The sequence below is a fragment of the Conger conger genome, chromosome 4 (assembly GCF_963514075.1).
Source record: "Conger conger chromosome 4, fConCon1.1, whole genome shotgun sequence".
Lineage (NCBI taxonomy): Eukaryota > Metazoa > Chordata > Actinopteri > Anguilliformes > Congridae > Conger > Conger conger.
In genome coordinates this window covers 37,179,931-37,206,480 of record NC_083763.1, presented here as the reverse complement: position 1 = coordinate 37,206,480, position 26,550 = coordinate 37,179,931, and the positions used below count along the sequence as shown (strand labels likewise).

At 41.3% G+C, this 26,550-nt stretch overlaps 1 protein-coding gene across 2 annotated transcripts; it reads right to left on the bottom strand.

Annotated features, from left to right (window-relative positions):
* Window positions 1-8,055: 8,055 nt before the first annotated feature.
* On the bottom strand, window positions 8,056-25,068 carry rnf6 (ring finger protein (C3H2C3 type) 6). 2 transcript variants are annotated; one of them, XM_061237891.1, is made up of 4 exons: window positions 24,928-25,058; window positions 14,633-14,791; window positions 10,762-10,884; window positions 8,056-10,666 (listed from the first exon to the last, which is right to left on the bottom strand). In XM_061237891.1, exons 2-4 carry the CDS (start codon window positions 14,772-14,774, stop codon window positions 9,069-9,071), a joined length of 1,863 nt encoding a protein of 620 aa, XP_061093875.1. In that variant the 5' UTR covers window positions 14,775-14,791; window positions 24,928-25,058; the 3' UTR covers window positions 8,056-9,068. The 2 variants fall into 2 exon arrangements, with proteins under 2 accessions (XP_061093875.1, XP_061093874.1); XM_061237890.1 differs by having other exon boundaries at window positions 8,057-10,666; window positions 14,633-14,794; window positions 24,928-25,068.
* Between the last annotated feature and the right edge of the window lie 1,482 nt (window positions 25,069-26,550).

The following is a 26,550-nucleotide window of genomic DNA, read 5'->3' as shown; positions in this document are numbered from 1 at the left end:
ACACCGATAAAGGAGCACAATTGAAAAGATATCTATCCTCGCTACTTCCTGTACTTATTTTGATATTCTTTTTTTCTCAGGACATCTATTTTAACCACTATAGATTGGAAATCGTAATACATGGTGGCATTGATGGCTATAGCAAGCTTGTAGTCTTACTCCGGGCAGCCGACAACAACCACAGCAGCACTCTTGATCCAGCCAATGAAATGCACATATGGGGCATTTATGTATTTAAGTATTTAAACGCGGAAATCTGTAATCGATTTTGAAAACCACGCGCTCAGTTTCCCAATCCGTATCCTCTGTTTTGTAAACCGTGCAACACTGAGGATACAGTTTGGCAAACTGGGAATATGGATTTTCATGTAACACATTTTAGAACAAAGGCACTTCATTTCTTTGAGACGCTTGTTAATGTCAATTTCACATTTATATGTATTGGTTAATGAGAATTTGGTTTTGTATCATTGAATCTCATGTAGGCTACCAAGCAAATGCATATTCCAATATCATCTTTATCAAGAGCTAGGCCTACAGGACAGGCATTTTATGGTATACCAGCCAAATGACTTTACAGAAGTGAAATGGCATGATTGAGCAAGGAGATACTCTCACACATTATGAAAAAAAAGAAACATTAGCTGTATAGTGATGGAAAACCCCTTGTTTTCATGTTTGCCATCCATGATAATCCTGGCTCTGACTCATTCTATGTTCAGTCATATTCTACTAGGAAATAGCATGTACAAATAATGTGTCACCAATGCTGGCATATTGCTTTTATCTTTGGTAAGCCCTGCTCGGTTTCTCTCATATACAGTACTGTGCAGAAGTCTTAGGCACCCTAGTCTTTATTATATATATGTTTATTTTTTTATGTGTGTTAGTATAAAAGAACACATTTGAGATTTCCAAATATTCATTTTCCCAAAGATTTAATTTTAGAGACATTTTTGTATTTAATAAAAAAAGTTACATATTACTGTAAGCAATTGACTACTTTTTACATAAAAACTTGATCAAGGCTGTCTGAGATCAGAAACAAGGTCCCAACCAAAGTCTGCAGAAGAACTGTGACAAGTTCTCCAATGTGCTTGGAACAACCTCCCTGCTGATTGTCTTATTGAACTGCAGGATGTTCACATTAACCATCAGAATGGGGAAAAAAGTGATCTAAGGGGGTCCAGGAGGGAAACTAAGCAACAAGGAAGTAAATATCCAGCTAGCAAGCTCTATCAAAAATGTGGCTGTGTATACTTCTTCCAATGAATCCTCCTATTGCTGCAGAAGAAGTTGTAAAGTACTGCCGGATGTAGCAACGGTTCAAACAAAATTATTATTGGCAGTGATGCAATCTATGTCTTCGGTTGTCCATGTTCCTCCGCTGTCTGTCTCTCTAGCAGTAGTCACTCACCCATTATTAATGGATAAATGTATATTAAATGATAAAGAAGCTATGTGTTACTTGCCAATGAATTAGTCCTATCATTGGCACGTTTGCTAGTCAAGTGAAATGAATGAAAACAGATTGAGATTATTTGGTTAAAGGAAAGTTTTGAGCTTCACTGTCATAGTCCGCCATTTTAGGGCTATTTCTGAGTAGTCAGGCGTATTCAATCGCTTCCTCACAGGAAGTACAAGAAAGCTTTTTATTGCCATTTTTTTATTGCCATTGGAGTCTGTTTTTGGTGTTTGTCGACATGAGGACCAGAGTTGCGGCATTTAAAGTAGAGGAAGCCATTATAAGGCTGAGAAATAATAAAATAACAGAAGAGAGCATTGGTGCTTGATTGGGATCATTTCCTTGCTATGAGATGACGCACTATCCAATAAGTTTGCAGGCATCGGATTGAACATGGGCTGGTAGGGTCCTTCAGTACATTTCAGAATTAATTCCGCTTTTGATATCAGCAGTTACATTATCAATGAAGGCAAATCAGACTTCCAGCACATCCCACTGATGCTCAATCAGATTGAGATCTGGTGAATTTGGAGGACAGGCCAACACCTTGAACTCTTTGTCATGTTCTTCAAACCATTCCTGAACAATTTGTGCAGTGTGGCAGGGCACATTATCCGGCTGAAAGAGGCTAATGCCATCGGGGAATACAGTAGCTCCGTTCTGCCACTTTGTGCCGTCTGGCGCCTCCCCCTCACCACACCTGCACTTCTCGCTCACAACTGCTGTCTGTCCTGGTCCCACGATGGGCACTTCATTGTACGTTGCTCTGGATAAGAGCGTCTGCTAAATGCCTTGTAATGTAATGTAAAAGGGGGCTACCTGGAGCGCAACGATGTTTAGGTAGGTGGCACGTGTCAAACTGATGTCCACAAGAATACCCGGACCCAGGGTTTCCCAGCAGAGCATTGCCCAGAGCATCACACTCCCTCCCCCTGCTTGTCTTCTGTGTACCCTGGTGCCATCTCTTCCCCAGGTAAATGGTGAACACATACCTGGCCATCCACATGATGTAAAAGAAAACAGGACTCATGGGACCAGGCAACCTTCTTCCAAGGTCCAGTTCCGACACTTGCATGCCCATTGTAGGCCCTTCAAACGGTGGACAGGGGTTAGCATGGGCACATTGAGTGGGCCGTGGCTAAGCAGAACCATATGCAGCAGGTTGCATTGCGTGTTGTGATGCATTCCTTCTGCAACCATCATTTTCTGTGACTTGTGACAGTAGCAGTAACCCTTCTGTCGGTTCGGACCAGACAGGATAGCCTTAGTTGCCCTTGTGCATCAATGTGCATTGGGTGCCCAACACCCTGTCACTGGTTCATGGTTTGCGCCTCCTCAGACCACTGTCGGTAGGTAATCACCAATACAGACTACCCAACAAGCCTTGCCATTTCGGAGATGCCCAGACCCAGTCAACTGGTCATAACAATTTGGCCTTTGGTCTTTACGCCTGCCCCTGTATCTAAAACCTTGACTACGAGAGCCAACTGCTTGCTTACAGTTGAAGATATCCCAGACCTTGACGTGCCATTGTTATGAGATAATCAACATTATTTGCTTCATCTGAGAGTGATCATAATGCTTTGGCTCATCGGCGTAGGTATATACAGTGGGCTCCAGAATTATTGGCACCCTAAATAAAAAAGGCTGCATATAGTAAACAACATAGATAATGATCTATAAGTTCAAGCATATGGGAAAACAATTTACTCTCATGTTTAAATGTTTTTCATTTAGTAATCTAATTTCCTCTGAAAACCACAGGTGCCAAAATGATTGGCACCTCTAACAATTATTGTAAATAATATCAAAGTGAAATTGGCAATACAATTTTGCTTAATTGAGTTAGTCTCAGTCTAAAGGAACTATATTGTGTCATTTCATCACTTATTCTTTGTGTACTTGAGTATAAAAATCAGGTAACAAGCATGTTAAATCCCTTTGTCTTCAGCACCAACAAAAGCCTGTCAATTCAAAACATACCACTTCACAGTGCAAGAAGTAAAACAAATGGAATGGTTGCAAACTTGCCAGGACGAGATACAACAACAACAACAAAACAACTTTAAATCACGCTGGTCCAGAACATGGTGCCCAAAGCACTTGTCATGCACGTTGTCCCCACAGACGGTGAGGGTGATAAAGAACCCAATGATCACGGTTGAGAATTGCAGAGATCGGTTGCAACTTGGGGTCACCAAGCCTAAAAAAAAAAAAAAAAAAAAACATAAAACGTCACCTTCACACCAAACAAACGCTTTGGAAGGGTGGCGCAAAGAAAGCCCTTACTGAGCCCAATAAACAAAACCAAATGTTGCCAAACATCATTTGAAGGGAGTGCTATGGTCAGAGGTGAAGGCCATTTGTCTCCAGACTTAAATCCCATGAGAAACCTGTGGTCTGAATGGAATAGGGGGGTATCCCAAGAATATCAATGATTCTGAAAAGTTCTGAATGGAGGAATGGGCAATAATCCCCAAAAAACCCAAATGTGCTCTCTAATCTCATCACAAATTATAGGAAAAGGCTGTAATCTTTGCCTGGGGTATTTGCACAATGTATTAAATATTGATTAGTATTAGTATTAACACCCGTCCTGTCACTCATTCTGTCAGCTCTAGCCAAATGAATTGGCATGCATCTGCCCAATGACCAATCAAAACCAGCCCAAATAAAATAAGCCTAATAAGATTATGCCTGCATAGTGGAATTCCATTTATGCAAATCAATGCAAAAAGACATGATCTCTGGTTGTTATAAATAAAGCCATCGTATTCGAGTGTTGTACTTAGTGCAAAGTTTTTCCTTCACCAGATGTGTTTTTGCCAGATACAACATTAGTCAATTTATAGATAATGCAGTTATGAGAGGCTACTAGGCATGTGACGGCTGCAACTAATTGCCGTCCATAGTTGCCAGTTAACCCGTCGGTATCAAAACCTCTCACCCTATTTCCTCACTTAGTTTGTAGCACGTTTACTCACAATACACATATCATCACCACCATATAACTACACGACACATAGTTTGTTTTCACTTTATTAGCATTACTGATTATACATGTTTCTAATTTGAGTGCGCACATTTTAGTTAAACATGTCTATCATTTTGCTGTTATTTACTTTGCAACTTACATACTTTTCTCCTCCACCACCTCTCCTGACTGCCAAAGAGTGAGCAGCTGTTCCGGCCACTACTAAATACCGGAGGGGGGTGGTGGACTGAACCATCTCCCGGGAGACTGAAGGGGGGGTTGGCCTTAGTTCAGTTGTTTAGTTGTATTTATTTTGTATTAAAACTAGATCGTTTGATAATTATTTAGATGTTAAAGTCTTTATTTATTAAGGTAATTACTTGTGTTAGATGTATTTGAATATACAATTATATTTTGTGTAGAAGTTAATTACTTTATTCCCCCTGTGTTTAAATGTACCTGGCCAGGTCTTTATATACCTTGAGTTTGCCATTTGGCTAAAAGGCTCCTGTTCTGTTCAGTTCTATTTTCTGTTCCGTTATTTATAATATAGTTTGGGCCCACAATTTATGGTTTTTATTATCTTTTTGTAATTCACAATTGGGTTTGTTACCTTTTGCCTGATTTTTGGGTAAATTAAAACCCTTAATTTTGCACTCGACTTTGTGTCCTCGTGCCTGCTTGCTCGGTCCATCACAAGGCAGTATATGCCACCAAAGCACCTTTGCCACAGGACCTTCTTCAGTCTTGTTTTTTGCACACATCTTACAATCTGACATCACCATTTTCTCAAACTGACAGAGAAACATTATTTGCATTTTTTGGTTAAAGGTACACTAGGTAATATTTTTGTGTTAAACATCGTTTCAAGACCATTGTAAATCCCTTCCTATCACTGACATGTTGACTTTCAAAGTGTACATTTGTCAGGCCATCACTGTATCAAAACATTGTACACTTTTATTGCTTCCAAGCGAAGACTACATATCTAGTAAGAAAACAATACCAGTTCGCTATCGGTAGCAACAAGCAAATTAGCTATACTTAGCTTGACAAATTTACAAATATCCACTTACGATAAAATATAGGCAATATGAACATACAGTTGCGTTCAAGAAAATAGCAGTGCAACATCAGTAACCTGATGAACCACTGTTATTAGTAGCAGTGATATTTCTGCATGGCAAATACTTGTAGATGTAATAGAAAAACAACAGACCCAACTGTCATGACATGCATGCTGCTTGTTCTGAGTAATTGAGTCATTCATTGAAAGGGGCATGTTCAAAATAATAGCAGTGTAGAGAATAAGAGAATTCATTCATTCTGTGAAAAAAACAGGTGTCATTAACTGTCCTTTATTAAGGAAGAAGGGGAGCAAATGTTTCACACATTGTTATAAAATATATTTCTAAGTTGCTAAGTAAAATGGGCCGTTCCAAACATTGTTCAGAGGGACGTCATTTGATCAAAAAGTTGATTGGAGAGGGGAAAACGTATAAATAAGTGCAGCAAATTATAGGACGCTCAGATAAAATGATCTCAAATGCTTTAAAATGCAACAAAAACCCAAAACAAGCGGAAGAAAACGAGCAACTACTGTTCAAACGGCTCGAAGAATAGTCAGAATGGCAAAAATTCAGGCATTCATCAGCTCCAGAAAGATCAAAGATGATCTACAATGACCTGTAGGTACTGCTACAGTCAGAATACATTTCATCAAAGCAAAGCTATCAGCAAGAAGCCCCCATAAAGCACATTGTTGAAAAAAGGGCATGTGCAGAATCGGTTAAAATTTGCCAAGGAACACATTGAATGGCCCAAAGAGAAATGGTGTAACATTCTGCGGACTGATGAGAGTAAAATTGTTCTTTTCGGGTTGACAGTACATCAGACGGCCCCCGGGTACTGAATTCAAGATAGTGAAGCATGGTGGTTCAAAAATCATGGTATGGGAATGTTTTCCATACTACGGTGTTGGGTTCGTGTACCAGGGATCATGGATCACATCAAAATACTAGATTATGTTGCCTTATGCTGAAGAGGAAATGCCCCTGAAACAACCACAAACACACGAGTAAGTGAGCAACAAGATTGAGGTAATGGAGTAGCCAGCTCAATCCCCCGACCTCAACCGCATTGAAAACATGTGGGGTGACATTAAAAATGCAGTTTGCTAATGCTTTGATTTGGAATTGAATGTGTAATCTTTCCACAACTTGAGATATTGAACTTAAAGCTATTAAAAAATATTTGCACTTTATTCACTTTTTTAACGCACTATTTATTTGAACACAAATGTAGTAGGGATGCATAGTGCCCAAGCGTTGTGCTTCAGGTGGATATTTGTAAATTCAGGAAGCTAACTAGTAATAGCTCATTTGCTTGTTGTTACTGATAGCAAATTGGTATTGTTTTCTTACTAGATGAGCAATAGTATACGGAGTTTCAGTGATCACTTGTCTGGAGTGCAATTTGGGCAGCTACAGGTTCCTTTGATCTCTTTACGTGTTCAATCATCCGTGTCTAGCTAAATCTTTATTTCTCTCAAACTGCAAATTACAGTTGCATCATATCTTAGTCATATAGCCAGCTAGTTACATAGCCAAATAACTTGCTTGCTCATAATATAGCTAGTTAGTGAAAGTGAAAACTTCAAAAAGCATACCAAAGTCAAGATTTCATGAAGTCTTAATAGAACACTACGAAAAGACGGCAGGCACTGTTGCATTTGTCACTGTCAGCTTTCCAAAACAGTGCACAAGAACAATGAACTGTGTAATAATGCTTTACATTACGCCTTATATTCATAGACTGTGGGAACAATGTTGTGGTTTGAGGTTGTTGCTGCAATTCCTCTCTTGACCGTTAGGAGTCTGGAATTACCAATTGTACCTTTAAATATGGGCGGTAGTATACACTAAAACATGTTTTCAACTCAAAGTGCACCAGATTGGTGCATTCAGCCGTCAGAATGGCTGCTCACTGGATGTTTTTTGTTTTTTGCACATAAACTCTAGAGACTGTTGTGAGTGAAAATCCAAGGAGATCAGCAGTTTCTGAGATACTCAAATCACTGTGTCTAGCACCAACAATTATTCCAGGGTCAAAGTCACTTAGATCACATTTCTTCCCCATTCTGACATTTGAAACATAGCTGAACTGCTTGACCACATCTGCATGCTTGTATGCATTTAGCTGTTGCCACATGATTGGCTGATTAAATGTTTGCATTAACAAGCTGGTGTACAGGTCTACCTAATAAATTACTCAATGAGTACCATCAAAAACAGGTTTGGAAAACAGCAGGCTAATTGCCCATGTTTCATACAACAGGTTTGGACCAAAGACATCAGGTTTGGTTTGAACCAAAGAATTGGTAAAAGCTGTCTTATTGTACATCACTTGCATGTTCTAGGCCCAATGTCTATTATATTCCTAAGATCGTCCCACATCTAGTGAACTTAAGAAGCATTATTTTGGTTATTTGGCTTTACATCATCATTAGTATAATACAACAATTTCCTATTTTTGTGGGTAAAAATATAGCACAATATTTGAGTCATTTCATATTATTTTTGTTGATCTTTATGAAGGGTCTGTGAATAATTGTGGAGGGAATTGTATAAAACTTACCATCTTAAATGTTACATACAATCAGTCTACACAGATGTTCACTCAAGCGCATCTTTAATGCAGTGAAATTCTTGGATTTACTTTACAGAAAATTATTTTATGTAACAGAGATGAACTAACATTGATAAAGGTGTTCTGTTCCTCACACCTCAAACAACTGAACCCCCACCTCCCACCCACCAAAAGAACCCAAAACCAAAATCGAACATTGTTTAGCACCCTTCATGCATGTGATTTGACTTATTTTGGAAACTGAGGGAGAGAATGATATAGACGCAGAGATGGCACACACTGAAATAATGGCTCAAGAGGTACGTCAGTGCGTGTGAGTTGCAGAAGTCAGACAGCCCACAACAGACAATGCAATAAAGTAGAGCATGTCCTTTCAGCATCAGATCAGGTCCTAAACATAAAAACAGCGACAATTCAACAGAAACCCCCATCCTATTGACAGGGAGGTCCATGGCCCCTTTGCCATGCACATACACACAACCTACTAAAATTTAAACAAACTGTTCTGATGTCCTGATGATGGACAGTTGGTTTAGGTTTTCCGGGGTTAAAATGGCAAGTGTAAGAAGAAACAGCAGGTTTTGGCAGTGATATGTATTTACATGTCACTGTCATGTTCGTGGGTTTGGAGACTGAGAAAGGATTTGGCTTGGAAACCAATGAAAGGCAAGTATGAGGCTGTGGAGTCTGCAATTCATGAAAATGCTGCTGATGCATTCATTTACAATCATTTTTTCTGAAGCCATACATACGGAGACAAAGTGCTGCACTGGAAACTGAAAGCATAAAGATTAAATTAGAAGTTTTGCTGCTTGGCAATGTTGCCAATTATTTTCCTCTCCTGTTTGTTGTTTCTAGGTTCCACCTTCAATATCAGTTAAGAACAAAGTTAATATATTTACAGAGGCCACATCCTTTTTGGTGCGTGGGGGGGGGGGGGGGGGGGAGTGCTTGGCATGGTGTCCGTCTTGGTGGGTGGGGTCAGGTGGAGAGAGTGGGGTCGGTGGCCAGTATGGGCTGCCTACAGATGGGGCAGGTGTTATTCTGGGATAGCCAGCGGTCGATGCAGTGGATGTGGAACTCGTGCGTACAGGGCAGCTGCCGAAGCTTGTTGCCTTGGGTGTACTCGTTGATGCAGACACTGCAGGTGCGTCCTAGCTCACCCTCCAAGCTAGCCTGGCCATAGGTGCGTGTGGACAGATCGTCGATCTGCTCTTTGGTCAGGCCATGTGGGTGCTCATCCTCCTCTTCCTCATTTAGGAGGAAGAAGTGCGCAAGGCGCAGGATCGGCAGGGTGCCATTCTCCACCAGGTTGTTGGTGTCCCTGGTAGTGACTCGCGTCTCACCAGTAGCCCCACCTACACGCGTCCGCTCCTCATCCCCGCTCCCCCCCGCAGTACCTTGCCCTTCGGCACTGCGCTGCTCCTGGTGCCCCGTCTCTTCAGTGTGCATGCGGTAAGCCTGAGGTGGGCCAGGCACGGTGGCCACAGTGTCAGCCTCTGTCTCCATAAGGGAACTAAGTTCACCAAAGCCAGTCATGATCTGGCGCAGGATGGAGCGCAGCGCAGTGGAGCTGGGCTCACCCAAGCCGGTCTCCGAGATGCGGCGCAGTGGGATGCGGATGGTGCTGACATAGGTGCGAATTCCGGCACGCTCCGACCGGGAAATGGTACGACGGAAACCGCCGCTGTCGCTTTCAAAGGTGACCGTGTTTTCAGCGGTGCGAACGCGGGAGCGGGTGCGGCTGGCGATGCTGTCACGGTCTCGGTTCTCCCCGGGACGGATCCGCCGCACCTGCAGGTCAAGCATGATAGTGGGATGACGTCGGACTCCACCGCCCACAGTGCCTGTTGCTTGAGACTCTGCCTCCGTGACTGGCTCCGTCAAGGGTGCCACATCTACCGCTGGCTCCCCTGCCATATCCATGGCAACCTGGGCTTGCCCATAGGGCTCAGGTATGTCGGCCTGGCTGGTGCCAGGGGTAGGGGGTCTGTGCAGTGGGGAGCGACTTCGTCGTGAAGAACGGCGGTGGGCCCCACCTGTCCTGTGGCCCCGCCCCCGCAATCTAGTCCTGCTTCTACAGGGCAAGGCCCTCTGCTGGCCAGGCTGGGCCAACATTGAAGGTGGGCAGTCCTGGCCCTCCCGTGCAACCCGAGGAGGAGACCGAGTGTCACTGCCCTGGCCACCATGGGGCAAGACTGCTGGCTGATCCAGCGCAGTCACCCTGCTCAGACTAGTGCTGTGCTGTTCTGGCTCAGGCGCAGGGGGGGGTGGATTCAGAGCCGGGCCATGACTGCTGCGGGTGCGCCGTGCCTGTGTCCTCCTGCTTTGGGTGGAGTGGGTGAGTGTGGCGGAGGCAGGGTCACCTGTGGAGTCACCAGGCTCTGGCTGCTCGTGGTTGATGTTTATCTCTAGGCTGAAGCGAAACTCGCCGCTGTTGGGGTTAGTGCGGCTGACGGCACGCCAGGTCTGGTTCCCACTCTGCCCACTGCGTGTGGCATTGCCCGTGCGCCGGAAAGTGTTCAGCCACTCAAGCAGCGAGTCCCCATTAGAAGCCTCCCTGCCTGCATCCACACCCCCTGCAACACAGGGTACTCATTTTCATTATCCATGTTTAACACTTACAAATGCATTTTACCATCAGGGCAGTATTACCCAATACCCCCTCCCTCACCACTGCCCCCGTCATCATCTCCCGTCTCACTGCTCTGTGACCGGGGCTCGGAGAGCGGCTGGGAGGACCGACGCTCCTTGGCTCCATCCAGACGCTGCCGTAGCTCCTCTGCCGTCACCTCACCTGCAACACAAAGACTGGTGTGGAGTGGAGGGGGCAACGCTTTCAGTAGGTGGGTTGTAAGATGTGATACATGCCACATAATGGAATAAATACTGGACCAAATTAGCTTTATTTCCACAGTCAATCAAACTAGTTTGAGCCAAAGCCTAAGAAAATGTATCCCAAAAGCCTCATGATAACGACTGGTAGTGTTTGATCATCCAGCTGAAAAATATTTAATGGGCTTGCAAATACTTTGAGTTATTTGGGGAAAAATAAAATAAAAGAAATAAAAGTATTTAATGATTTGATGTATTTGGAAGTGCATTTATTTTTATTATTGGAATTATTTGAAAGCCAGTGTGAAGCAAATATTTGAAAGGAGGTATGTACATTTACTTTTGATTTTATGGATGTATCGCAATACTCTCAGTGCCTTTAACAAGCAGGACAATGTTTGACCTAGGGGATTTATTGTTTTCTGTATTTCATCAAGATGCCTAGAACATTTGACATTTCATGTGTTTACCATGAGTGTTTACCTTTTGATGTAATGGTGTTTTAGTGTTACTATCCCTAGTTTTCCCCATTTATTTGTATTGGAATTATTTTTTGGAATGACGGCACTATTGAATTCTGACATGAACTAGATGTTGAAAATGGTTGGTGAAGTGTTCTTTTCTTTCTATTCAATATGTGATATATACATTAATTTAAGTTTTTAGCAGGTGTATGCACCTTTTTGCAAGAGAGGGAATGTCAGGTAACTAGTTTTGATAACTGGCATTGAGACCCAGGCAAAACCGTTTGTAAATTATTTTCACAAACTTGCATTGCCCACATGACTGTAGTAGCCTGCTCCGTTAATCATGTGGAATGCTGTCAGTTCTGTCTCTATCACTCTATCATCAAAAACTATGCTGTTAATTACTTTATGGCTTGGGAAGAAGAATGCAGCAAGGAAGACGCACCTGGGGTCCAGCACAATTTTTTGTCTATTGTCGGTTACTTCTTTGTTTAAGGTAGCTGACCCTTGTCTTTAGATTTAGACTTCAAGTTTTATGTTGTAATTACATAAAATCGTGATAAATCTTAAGTTGTGCATTTTGATACACATTGATCCAAAAGGTTGCTTGGCACTTTATCTAATACATTTATATGATTATTTTTGTAATAATTAACAAATTAAATTGAATATTTATTTTACATGCTGGATAAGTGCAGAGCTTTAACAGTTGACACGCTTGTGTTCGGTAAGGGTGTTGGCAGTTAAAATGGCTGGATTCGGAAATCAACCAAATTTCACCTTAAACTTCACTTCCGCAACAGCTTCGTATACGGGAAACCCAGGGTTAGAGCTTGATGTTACCTCACTTAATTTAATTAAGTTACCTAACTTTATTTAATTACCATAATTTCGCTTCGTAGTACACCCCCCAGGTAAGCTGCCTGTCAATTGTTGCATTCTTTTACTATTGTACTTGGAGGAGAAGTGACTAAGATGGTTGGACAGTCCCCTAATACATGGAATAATGTGGCTGGCTATCACAATATTCAAACCTTGCATGCAGCATCGAGGGCCTCAACAGCATCAACAGCTTCACAAAGAACATTCTTCTCATCAATGGATAGTTTAGAAACTCCCAACTTAGTAACTCCCAACAGGTCTAACTCTGTTTTATTAAGCTCCATCTTGTGACACTGGCAGGCTGCCGTTGATTTTCCCCCTCCAAGATATTGTGCACAACAGTAGAATGGCGGTGGTGAGGGACTAAGTTTGATGCTTTTGAAATGGCCTTGTTATGGTATTGATTTTAGGCCGTCGTTGCTTGAAATGTCAGTAACAAAGGCAGATTCTCAGACAAGCAGGGGAAGAAATACAAGGCAGGCCAATACACACAATTAAAAAACATAATGCCAAACACTCCACACAGCTTGAATTCAGAATTGATATAGCATCATATTTGCCTGATTAATGTCAGGTGTGTTCAGTCTCCATCAGGCTATGACTCCACCTCCCCTAGCAGCAGAAGCCCATATTCCTGGGCACTGTATTAGATGGTATATACAGTGCCCTCCATAATTTTTGAGACAAAGACCCATTATGTCTTGATTTGCCACAATTTTAGATTTGGAATCACGCAGTTAACATGTGGTTAAAGCGCACACTCAGATTTTATTAAAGGGTACTTTTATACATTTTGGTTTCACCTTGTAAAAATTACAGCAGTGTTTGTAGATAGTCCCTCAATTTCAGGGCACTATAATGTTTGGGACACATGGCTTCAGATGTCTTTATAATTGCTCAGGTGTGTTTAACTGCCTCCTTAATGTATGAAAGGTATAAGAGAGCTCTAAGCACCAAATCTTTCCTCTCCTCCTTTGATCATATTTGGAGACTATTATTGCTGTTCATCAACATGAAGACCGAATTTGTGCCAATGAAAGTCAAAGAAGCAATTATGAAACTGAGAAGCAATGATAAAATAGAGGCCAAAACCTTAGGCTTACCAAAATCAACTGTTTGGAACATAATTAATAAGAAAGAGAGCACTGGTTATTATTTTTCTGGTGAGCTTATTTAATTATTAATAAAGGACTAGCATGCCAAGAAAGACCTCCACAGATGACAGAAGAATACTATGCATAATAAAGAAAAATCCCCAAACCTGTCCGGCAGATCAGACACACTCTTCAGAAGTCAGGAGTGAATTTGTTGTTTGTTTGATCCCAAACATACTGATAAAGCAACAAAGAAGTTTTTCTAAGTTTTCTAAGCAAGTCAATCACCTGATCTGAATCCAATTGAGCATGCCTTTCATATGTTACAGAGGGACTAGCCCCCGAAACAAGCATGAGCTAAAGATGGCTGCAATACAGGCCTGGCAGAGCATCACCAGAGAAGATGCTCAACAACTAAGGATATGCAAATACTAAACAGGACTACTTTCATTTACATAACATTGCTGTGTCCCAAACATTATGGTGCCCTGAAATGGGGAGACTATGCATAAACCCTGGTGTAATTTCTACATGGTGAAACCAAAATGTATAAAAATGCCCTTTAATAAATTTGACAATATGCACTTCAATCACATGTGATTTTTTGTATTACAAATCTCAAATTGTAGAGGCAAATAAATAAATGATGGGTCTTTGTCCCAAACATTATGGCAGGCAATGTATATTAGGAGTACAAAAGTATTTAAAATAGTATTTTTGGGAAGTATTTAAAAATATTTCAAAAATCCATCCACCCATCCATTATCTTAGCCCACTTCAAAATACTTCAAATACAAGTATTTGTTTTTTGCAAGAAAGTATTTAAATTGCTTCAAATACAAAACATTTGTTTGGGGCAGTTAATTTGAAAATAGTTCAAATGCATAAAAACGACCAAAAAAAAAACAACAACTGCATTTTCTAATAAAATATTTCATTAGTATCTGGATTTGACGCAGGTCCGTTACCCTCAATAGAAACATTATTGCTAGCCATAATAATGCCATCCAAGACCAAGATCATGGACCTTTACCCGTCTGGCCCAATGAAGATCAAGGGGACCAAGATGGCAGGACTGAATAACTGCAAAGCCCACAGCTGTGGAAAAGCAAGAAGGACACACAATCTCTCCAGGCATTGGAATGGCTGTGAAATGCAGATATTGAAGGATGAGTTAAAGGTCATGGATCAGGCAGTTACAGGGCAGGTGATGTGTGTGTGTGTGGGGGGGGGGGGGGGGCAGAGGGTGAACTGGGTGCAGTCTGACCAGGGGTGCCGAGCAGGTTGCTGTCCCTCATTAGCCGGTACTCCTCTTCGCTCAGCCCATTGATAAAGTGGTAGTAAGCCTCTTCCCTTTGCAGGCGTTCCTGCTGCTGCACACGCTCGTCTCGTCTGCCAGGAGGGTCCATCACCACGGAAACCACTCCTGCTGCACATGCCATGCACACATAGGGGGCATCAGAACACATTTCAGCAGACAATGTTACCCAGAGTGACTTATGTAGCCTGTGTAGCTTGCCTCGTTCGTTAGTAGACAGTGAGCTGCAGTAACGCAAAGGCCACTCAGCAAGAACCCTCAGGATCAAAATCACAATATCGGCCTTGACCAGCTGGGAACGCATTCTTCTTTGGAGCCTTCGGGCAAGTGAGAGGTACGGGTTCAAATCTCACCTTGGGTGAGCGCTCGTCAAAATCGATTGCACTGGATTTTAGACTATTTGTTTACTCAGTTTGAGGGACTGATGTCCGAGGATTAATGTCCCGTCTGGGGCGGTGAGGTGTGGTGAAGTCTGTGGCTGGGTAGGCATTGGAGAGAAAGGCAGATTTACTTTGAGTAGATCAATCATAACAGAACCAACGCTCTGAAGGACGCCAGGCGTTTACAGCTCAGGCTAGTAAATCATTTCCGTCACATGTGCAGCAGTTAATACAGAGTCATTATCATTTAACACAAATCCCACTGTCATTTCCATACAAGAAAAGCTGAATTTTAAGAATGAGTTAAAAAATGTTAACAAAATTGATGAATATTTAGGAAACCAAGGCTTCTACACATTTGCATTGGCAAAGTAATGAATAACCATTTCCATTTAAAGTGTCCTTTTCTCACGGATTGTCAGAGGCTTGTACAAAAGTGTGTAAAAGTATTAATGCTGATATGGTGTTGGAGTTAGGTTGTGATATGGACAATGGAAAAATGTAGGGCAGCCTCCCAATGACCATCAGCCAGATAACCTTTCCACGACTACGATTTTTTCAGTCGAATAGTCGCAGGCAAAAGTAATTCTCTTGTGCATTAGCATAAGTGTCTGGTCGCATGGTGTACCATGATAGCAAATGGTTCCTTAACAGCCAAAAGGCCTGAGCAGGAACCATCTGCATGAAATGTAAACTGATTTTATAAGTCGCACCTGCTCACAGAACGCAATCAAAGTTGTGTGTTATCTAAAGAATTTATGTGCAAGAGATAGAGACAGTGTGTGCTTTATGGAGAAGCAGCGGAATGTGAAACACTTTGTGTTTCTTTAATTAGCTTACTTTCTCGGTTTTGAGTTTTATCTTTGCTTTTCTCAGCGTGCATAATATGCAGACAAAAACAAAACTGCTATAATTTAGAAATAAAAAGCTGAAATCGATTCAGTTATGCCTTTTTTGGCCATTTAAAAAAATTGTTTTTCACTTTCATAATCTGTATGAAAATTGATGCCACCTTTCGTTAGGTCAGCTATAAGCTTTTTTTGTCATTAGACTGAGACTGACTGCATCTAATTCTCAGCACAAACATCAATGAGTGCGCTTTCACTTCGAAAAGGTGCCACAAAACTAGCAGGAAAACGTGACATTCAGTGTTCCTTCCTTATGTTATTAAAATAAATATTTCTGGACCTTTTCTTCATTGTTACAAAAGTAAAATATTATGGTCCATATCGTCTTTAAAGTATTCAGAAAGACAATCTTCATATCCTCTCAAAGCGTTTCCGTGATTTGCACTTTTATATAGGCCACAGTATTTGCTTTGGAAATGCGCTCAGCTTTTGCTACATAGCATTTAAAAACACATCTTGGCTAGTTTGCATAGCACTTTGGTGGACCAGAGTTGTGCCAGTGACTGTCAAGAAAGCCATTATGAAGCTGAAAAATAAATGTAATTGCAAAGGGGCTGGTAGGCCAAGGACGATCTCTACAGCTGATGATGACCAAATAATTCTCACCATAATGAAGAAAAACTCCCAAATACCCATCCAAGAAATTAGAAATACTCCTCAGGAGGCAGGCTTGGATTTGTCAGTGACTACACTCCAAAGACATCTTCACAAATATATATACAGACGGGATGGCCGGGTTAGCTATGTACAGTGGTGTGAAAAAGTGTTTGCCCCCTTCCTGATATTTATTTATTTATTTTTATTTTTATTTTTTTGCATGTTTGTCACACTTAAATGTTTCAGATCATCAAACAAATTTTAATATTAGTCAAAGACAACACAAGTAAACACAAAATGCAGTTTTTAAATGAAGGTTTTTATTATTATGGGAGAAAAAAAAAAAAACCTACATGGCCCTGTGTGAAAAAGTGATTGCCTCCTAAACCTAATAACTGGTTGGGCCACCCTTAGCAGCAACAACTGCAATCAACGTTTGCGATAACTTGCAATGAGTCTCTTACAGCGCTGTGGAGGAATTTTGGCCCATTCATCTTTGCAGAATTGTTGTAATTCAGCCACATTGGAGGGTTTGAGCATGAACCGCCTTTTTAAGGTTATGCCACAGCATCTCAATTGGATTCAGGTCAGGACTTTGACTAGGCCACTCCAAAGTCTTCATTTTGTTTTTCTTCAGCCATTCAGAGGTGGACTTGCTGGTGTATTTTGGATCATTGTCCTGCTGCAGAACCCAAGTTTGTTTCGGCCTGAGGTCAAGAACAGATGGCCGGACATTCTCCTTCAGGATTTTTTGGTAGACCGCATTTATGGTTCCATTTATCACAGCAAGTCTTCCAGGTCCTGAAGCAGCAAAACAGCCCCAGACCATCACACTACCACCACCATATTTTACTGTTGGTATGATGTTCTTTTTCTGAAATGCGGTGTTACTTTTACGCCAGATGTAATGGGACACACACCTTCCAAAAAGTTCAACTTTTGTCTCGTCAGACCACAGAGTATTTTCCCAAAAGTCTTGGGGATCATCAAGATGTTTTCTGGCAAAATTGAGACGAGCCTTAATGTTCTTTTTGCTCAGCAGTGGTTTTCGTCTTGGAACTCTGCCATGCAGGCCATTTTTGCCCAGTCTCTTTCTTATGGTGGAGACATGAACACTGACCTTAACTGAGGCAAGTGAGGCCTGCAGTTCTTTGGATGTTGTTTTGCGACCTCTTGGGTGAGTCGTCGCTGCGCTCTTGGGGTAATTTTGGTCGGCCGGCCACTCCTGGGAAGGTTCACCACTGTTCCATGTTTTCGCCATTTGTGGATAATGGCTCTCACTGTGGTTCGCTGGAGTCCCAAAGCTTTAGAAATGGCTTTATAACCTTTTCCAGACTGATAGATCTCAATTACTTTCTTTCTCATTTGTTCCTGAATTTCTTTAGATCTCAGCATGATTTCTAGCTTTTGAGGATCATTTGGTCTACTTCACTTTGTCAGGCAGGTCCTATTTAAGTGATTTCTTGATTGAGCAGATTGTGTGGCAGTAATCAGGCCTGGGTGTGGCTAGAGAAATTGAACTCAGGTTTGATAAACCACAGTTATGTTTTAACAGGGGGGGCAATCACTTATTCACACAGGGCCATGTAGGTTTGGATTTTCTTTCTCCCTTAATAATAAAAACCTTCATTTAAAAACAGCATTTTGTGTTTACTTGTGTTGTCTGACTAATATAAAAATTTGTTTGATGATCTGAAACATTTAAGTGTGGCAAACATGCAAAAGAAATAAGAAATCAGGAAGGGGGCAAACACTTTTTCACACCACTGTATTACCAAACAGAGCCTGGAGTTCTGGAAAATGGTCTTGTGGACAGATGAGACTAATATTGACTTATAGCAGACTGATGGCAAGAGCAAAGTGTGGAGTCTTAAAGGAATGATAGTTAAAAAAATTGCGGGGGTGTTATAGTTTCAGCATGTATGGCTGGACCTGTGGTGCCGGCCCATCACTGGCCTTTGGGGCGACATTGGCTCAGGCGGTAAGCAATTCTCTGCCAGTCGAAAGGTTGCCAGTTTAATCCTGCCCTGGCTGTGTCGAAGTGTCCCTGAGCTAGACACCTAACCCCCAAATGCTCCTGACGAGTGTGTTGGTGTGTGAGTGTGTGTATGAATGGGTGAATGAGAAGCATCAATTGTACAGCGCTTCGGATAAATGTGCTGTATAAATGCTAACCATTTACCATAATATGACAGCTGATAGCAAAAGCAGAATGTGTTCTGAAGTGTACAGATACATGTAATCTGCTCAAGTAAAATCAAATGCCTCCAAACTCATTGGACAGCGAGGCAATGATCCCAAACATACACCAGCACTGCATGCTCTCTTTCTTCTTAGTAATGTTCCAAACAGTTAGTTTTAGTAAGTCTACTGTTTGGCCAATATCTCTGTTTTTGTTTCTCAGCCTCATAATGGCTTCCTTGACTTAAATTGGCACAAATCTGGTCCTCATGATGACAAATGCCAATAACAAAGGCAACCAAGCCTAGAATCAAGACTAGATACTGAAACCCCACTTATACCTGCATAAGGAAACAACTGAACAAACCTGACTAATCAGAATGATGTGTGAAACCATTTCAAATCCAATGTGCTGGAGTACAAAAAAAAAAAAAAAAAGAATTGTCACTTCACAGAAATTGAAGGCCTAATTTAAAATCACAGCATTAAGTAATAACAACATTAAAACAAATAAAACCATAAAACATTGATATGTTGCAAGTTTAAACATATCAATCAATCACTCATGCTTTATTTATAAACCCATTAGTAAACACACCTTAGTAAAACATTACATATTTCTTATAAATTTCTTATATACAGTCCCCTCAAACTATTGGAACAGCAATACACTCATTTTGCAATACACTGAATAAATTTGTGGTTGAGATAAAAAGGTGAGCACGACACATGAGTTCAGAACTTCAACGTATATTTCCTGGTATTTACATCTAGATGTGTTAAATTATATAAAAATATAGCATCTTTTTTTTTCTTTTTTTTTTTTAGGTGAGAAAAAGTATGATAACCGAGAGTATTTAAGTAAATTAAAGTATATAGCACTGAATATTAGGTAGTATATCCCCTGCTTGCAATAACTGGTTCAATCCAGCGACCCAGTGACAATCACACAAGTGTTGCATTCTTCTTTCGTGATGCCTTCCCAGGCTTGGACTGCCGCGTCTTTCGGTTGTTGTTTGTTTTTGGGGGGCTATTCCCTTCAATCTCCTCTTCAGGAGGTGAAATGCAGGCTCAGTTAGGTTAAGGTCTGGTGATTGACTTGGCCAGTCTAAAACATTCATGACCCTCACCTTTGTTCAAGCCATGACACTTCCTCCACTGTGCTTGACAGATTAGCTTGTATGTTTGGATCATGAACAGATCCCCTTCTTTCACCACACTTTGGCCTTTCCATCACTTTGGTAGAGGTTAATGTTGGTTCCATCAGTCCAAATAACTTTGTTCCAGAACCTTTGTGGCTCATCTCTTCGCCTTCTGATTCTTACTACTGATGAGTAGTTTGCATCTTGTGGTTTAGCATCTATATTAGTGCTCGCAAAGTCTTCTTCAAACAGTTGATTGAGATACCTTCACCCCTGCCCTGTGGAGATTATTTGTGATGTCACTGACCGATGTTTTGGGGTTTTTCTTCATAGCTCTCACAATGTTTCTGTCATCAACTTTTGTTGTTTTCCTTGGTTGAGCTGTTTGATGTCTGTTGCTCAGTACGCGGTTTCTTTCTTTTTCAGGAGATTCCACGTTTTTGTACTAGTTATTCCCATTGTTTGTGCAATGGCTCTGATAGAGGGATTTCCCCTCTTTTCTAAGCTTCAAATTGGTTTGCTTTTCTCCCAAAGACAGCTCTCTGGACTTTGTGTTGGTTTAACTTTTCTAACACAAATGCAGTCTTCACAAAACCCAAGGCTAAATATGTCCCAAGTTGTTGCACAGATCCAGATAAAAATAGCAGGAAATAAAAGGTGAAATTCAGATCTGTCATCTCATGTACATCTTTTGACCTCAATTATCTTCAGCGTATAGCAAAAACAAAGGAATTAACATTGCTGTTCCAATACTTTGAGGGGACTGTGTACAGTGGCTTCAGATAGTATTCAGACCCATTTTTGAACACTTTGTGTTGTAGATTTAATTTTAAATGGATAATTAAAAATAATTATTTTTAAATTGCCATTATTTGCCCATCAATCTACACTCAATAACCCATAATGACAAAGCGAGAACATGGTTTTAGACATTTCTGCAAATTTATTAAAAATCAAAAAATCTCTCATTTACATAAGTATTCTGACCGTTTGCTGCGGCACTCCAAATTGTGATCAGGTATGTCCTACTTTAATTATCATTGAGATGTGTCCAGAACCTGATTGGAATTCACCTGTGGCAAATTGAATTGATTGGACATAGTTTAGAAAGGTACACACCTGTGTATATAAGGACAGACAATTCACACTGCATGCCAGGACAAAAGCCAAGCCATGAAGTCCAAGGAAGTCTCTGTAGACCACTGCAATATGTGGGAAGGCTTAGATCAGGGCAAGGGCATAAAACCATTTCTAAAGCGTTGAGTGTTTCCTGGCCTCAATAATCGTGAAATGCCAGACGTTGGGAACTACCAGGAGTTCCTAGAGTTGGCTTTCCGGCCAAATTGAGTAACCGGGCAAGAAGAAACCAAAGGTCACTCTAACAGAGCTTCGGAAATCCTCTGCAGAGATGGGAGAATGTGCCGGAAGGACAACCACCTCAGCACTTAAGAAGTTTGCCAATTGGCATTTACAGGACTCAGAGCAGGAGGAAAAACATTTTTGTCTCATCAGATAGTGCTTGACCAGAACTTCAAGTTCTATCTGGTGAACACCAGGCACTGCTCATCACCTGGCTAATGCCATTCCTACGGTGAAGCATGGTGAGGCAGCATCATGCTATTGGGGTGCTCAGCGCCAGGGACAGGGAGACTGGTCAGAATTGAGAGACGGATGAATGCAGCCAAATACAGACAGGTCCTTGGAAGAGAACCTGCTCCAGAATGCATGCGACCTCAGACTAGCGCAACGGTTCACCTTTCAGCATGACCTGAAGCATACAGTCAAAACAATGCTGGAGTGGCTTCAGGTCAAGTCTCTGACAGAGTGGCCCAGCCAAAGCCCAGACTTAAACCCCATAGAAAATCAGAGACCAGAAGATTGCATTTCACACATGCCTCCCATCCAACCTGATGGAGCTTGAGAGGATCTGCCAGGAATAATGGGATAAACAGCCCAAATCCAGGTGTGCAAAGCTTGTAGAGACTGGAAGTTGTAATTGCTGTCAAAGGGTCGGACTATTTATATAAATTAGAGATTTCAGTTTTCTAAAAACATGTTTGCACTTGAGTAGGCTATAGATTAATGGGCAAAAATGCCAATTTTATCCATTTATGGGCAATTCCACAGCAATGTCAACCTGAGCATGAAAAAATGTACTTACTTCCCAATTAAACCTATTATGTCCCAAACAGTTGATTGTGACCATTTTGAAATCTGATAAAATGTAGGCTAACAACAGGAAAATGCGTAAAAATTGATTTATTAGTCCCATTACCATAGGAAATCAATGCTATTTGGCAGCCATCTTGAAAACATTCTAAACCATTTCAGATGATAACAAATGTGTTTTGATAAAATGTGATTGGGTAGTAGATCGTCAATCAATGTGCATTTCAGACCTGTCACATCCATAACACAATGGCGCCATATCCATAACACAGGTATCTCCTCATATATATAAATATTAAAGAATTTCTATTTTTATGTTCAGCCAAGCCTCCTATATTACATGGATATCAAACTTTCTGCATTAGACTTGACAGTTTTTAGAAAGTATATAGTCTCCCCAAAAGCCTGTCCACACTGTAATCTGCTCCATATGACTTCCTTCCAATTCTCCAAATCTTCATTTTACTGACTTGAGTATTTGAAAGTAATGCCTCCCTTTATTACTGTCCCACTGACTTTGCCAGACAGCCATCCCCAATGATATTACTTCACTTCTGCCCAATGCTACTTGTAAAATGGCAAATGTCAGGCATTTATATAGCGCCTTTATCCAAAGCGCTGTACAATTGATGCTTCTCCATTCACCCATTCATACACACACTCACACACCGACGGCGATCGGCTGCCGACCCCAGGGCCCCAACCAGCTCGTCAGGAGCATTTGGGGGTTAGGTGTCTTGCTCAGGGACACTTCGACACAGCCCGGGTGGGGGATCGAACCGGCAACCCTCCGACTACCAGACGACTGCTCTTACTGCCTGAGCCATGTCGCCCTTGTAACCCCCTCTCTCCCCCCAGCAATCTTAGCCACCACATCTGCATTCTCATTAATTTCCAGTTCAACATGAGCAGGTAGCCAACAGAAACAAACCTTGACTCCCTTCCGCTCCAACCCCATCAACATCACCATTATGGCTTCTAGTAAATCTCCCCTATCCAATCACCGAGAGCCATTTGATACTGCAACAGTCAGAGCATATCACTGTGATTGGTTTTTACCTCCTCAATCCATTTTAATCCAATAATCATTGTTACCAACTCTGCTGTATATACTGATTGATGGACTGATAGCCGATTACATAACCTTATGCCAAATTCAGGAATATACAGTGCAAACATCTATATTTGGCAATCTGTGTAGGAATTACAGCCTTTTCATATAAAAAATAAGGGGAAAACAGTCAATATGGGCCAACAATATACTTACTCAATCAAACTATTGGGAACAGTTGCACTGGCATGAAGCACCGCCCAATGCATTTAGAGGCATTTGATTTAACTTGAGCAGATGCTTCTGTACCATTTAGAATTAATTCTGCTGCTGCTATCAGCACACTATTAATGAAGTCAAGTGAGCTAGCACCTGAGGCAGCCAAACATGCCCAAACTATAACACTCCCACCATGTTCCACAAGTGAAGGGAGATAATTTGGTTCTCTTCTTGTCATCTTGGTCTCAACTGTCCACAAGACCCTTTTCAGGAACTCTGCAGGCTAATTTAGGTATTACTCAGCAAACTGTAACCTGTTGCCTGACCATCTTGTTTTAGCAGCTAACTAGTGGTTTGCAAGACACCAAAGGCAATCAAAAGCCTAGAATCAGCTTTCTTATACATGCACTAAGGAAGCAAAATTAATACACCCGACTAATCAGAAACAGCTGAGAAGCCAACTGTCCAATTACACATGAAATGGGGGGGGGGGAGACTATGCATAAAAAGGGATACAATTACCACAAGGATCAACCGATACGGATGCAAAGAGCCTCAAATTAAAGATGACAGTCTGTATTTAACCTCATATTCATTGTTTCATTTCAAATCCAATTTGCTGGAGTACAGAGCCAAAAGAGCAGAAATTGTACCACTGTCCTTATTTACGGACTGCACTGTATACCTCTGCTCCCACCCTGCCACTGACCGGATCCTTAGTCCACCTCCAGACACTTTAACAAATGCATAACACTAACCATTCACATATCTCTGCACATGCCGAAGTCACTACATTCCTCCTTCTCATCCCAATGTCTAGCCATGCATTACACCACATGTTTCCAGGAATTAACTTATTTCATGATCCAAGGAAGTAAATAATTAGTGAAATCAGGTGGCGTAGTGCATGGCAGGAGCCGATACCTGCAGACACTGCAGCCCACCGGACTTGGGAGTTGAGTAGCGTTGGTGTACAGCCAGCTGGGGCTAGATAGCCGTACGTTGTTGACAGTCACAAAAATAAAGACATACAGATATTATGTACTATTCAGAACAACGCAACCTATTCGGCTCCTATTCGGCGACAAAAACATTATCTGCCTAATACCTGACAGTCCTACACGTGATACATGCCATACTGTAGGCCGCGATGAAGAAAGCAGAGGAGCTCGTCAGCTACCGACAGTGCCCCGAGCTACTAATCACTGCGCCGGAAAACGTTTTAGACACTCGGAACAACCAATAGTCTCAGCCGGGAGGTGGGATCTGACGTATTGAGCCCCATGTCGACTCGGTATTGGGAAGCAGACAATAAAGACGCTCACCTTTGCTAAACCAACCTGTGATAAACAATGAAACGTTCTCAAACCACTTCGACCGTCTTAGTTAAATCATGTCTTCGTAAAGACGCCAGGATGAATCTTAAATGCGCAATAAAACTGTTACCAGGCCATCGACAGCTTACTACAGAAACATTTTGACAAGCTATGCGATTTGACCGTGATAAATGAACACTACAATCTATTTACGCAACGTCATTGCTGGTTTTAAGTGTAATGCGTTGGCATGACAATGCATTTTAGACATAGTGTAGTACCTGAAACAGCGGCAGTAATATGGACGGGTCTGTTCTCTTCTCGTCGTTGCTGTCTGGATACAATTTAGCTAAGATGGGAACGTCGGTGCTACATTCTCTACTGTCCGTCCTGCATCTACAGGAACGCTACTAGTAGTTCCCCTCAACCCCTTACGATGAGCGAGAACAGATCGGTAATTCAATGTTCAGAATATAGATTTTACGAACTTTCTTCAGTTACAGCTGAAAGAGAAAAAAATGAAATGGCTATGTATGTGATCTTTCAATAGTTATGTGAATTTTTTACTGGCTACTTTTGGTTTCGGACATACTAATACTATTTTGACATCCTAAATAGTAGATAGTATATACTATACCGGACGCAGCCATAGATCGTCGAAACATAGATCGAAACATTGTATTAATTGACGTGGCTTTTGATTGACATTTGTATTGCGTCTTTATGAATGATAATTAACAAACTTGGTGGTGATAATGATGCTACAAGGTGGATCGTTTTGAAATCAAATAAAGACTGCTCTAATCAACTCGCATGCGGTCTTTTGTTAATTAATGTGTAGAGTTTGCACACGATATGATGGTTTGTTAAATCTCGTGTGGAGTTTTCATAATATTCAATGTGCCCTTTTGTTCATTTGTATATTGAGTTTTCATTCTTAGACATTGTCATTTGACAATAGGAAATGCGGCGTGGAATAGCTTCCATACTAACTGCGTAGCCTTTGTAATGAATGAGTCCATGGCATTTAATATCCTATAACTAGCCTGCATTGAAAAATATGCTAACGTTAACCACAAGAGGGAGCCATCTGCCTGCGAATAGTGGCTTGTATAGACAGACCGATATAAACGAATATTGAACGCACTGATTCGATTATTTTATTATGTATGTGATTAATAAACTTAAATGAACTAGTTCCATTATTGTTAATATAAAAAGCTTTAACTATGTTTATGTTTCAGCGTTCTTCTTTAGCTTTCAGAGATATATGGTGGTGGCGAGTAGTATGACTAATACGTTGATTGTTAAATGGAAGTGGACAAAATAGTTATCCGCTGTTTAAAGCATATTATTGTAAAGTAAGAAATTAATGTTGTATACAGATGTATAATTCCTACTCCCATGCTGCTAATCTTTATGAAAAATAGTGGAGGCTTTGTATATGCTAAGTCCAATGGCCTATATTGTTATAGCATACGAAAAAAAGTAACAAACTATTTCTGTGCAGTTTTGCAAGAAAATATCATGGCAGTAAAGTATCTGAACTGCATTTTACATGCCTTTATGGGAGCTGTGCGCTGTCTAACAAAGTGGTAACCAACCCTGTTGGGTTCCTAGAGATCTACTGTCTTATTGGTTCTCACTCCCAACCTTAACAAAGCACACCTCATTCAACTGCTAGATATCCTTTTGAACTGCTAATTAGTATAGTCAGGTATGCCAAATTGGGATTGAAATTAAACCATTCCATGACATTAATGGCATTTGGCAGACACTCTAATCCAGAGCAACGTACAGTTGATTAGACTAAGCAGGACATAATCCTCCCCAGGAGCAATGCAGGGTTAAGGGCCTTGCTCAAGGGCCAAACGGCTCTTATTGTGGCTACACCGGGGATCGAA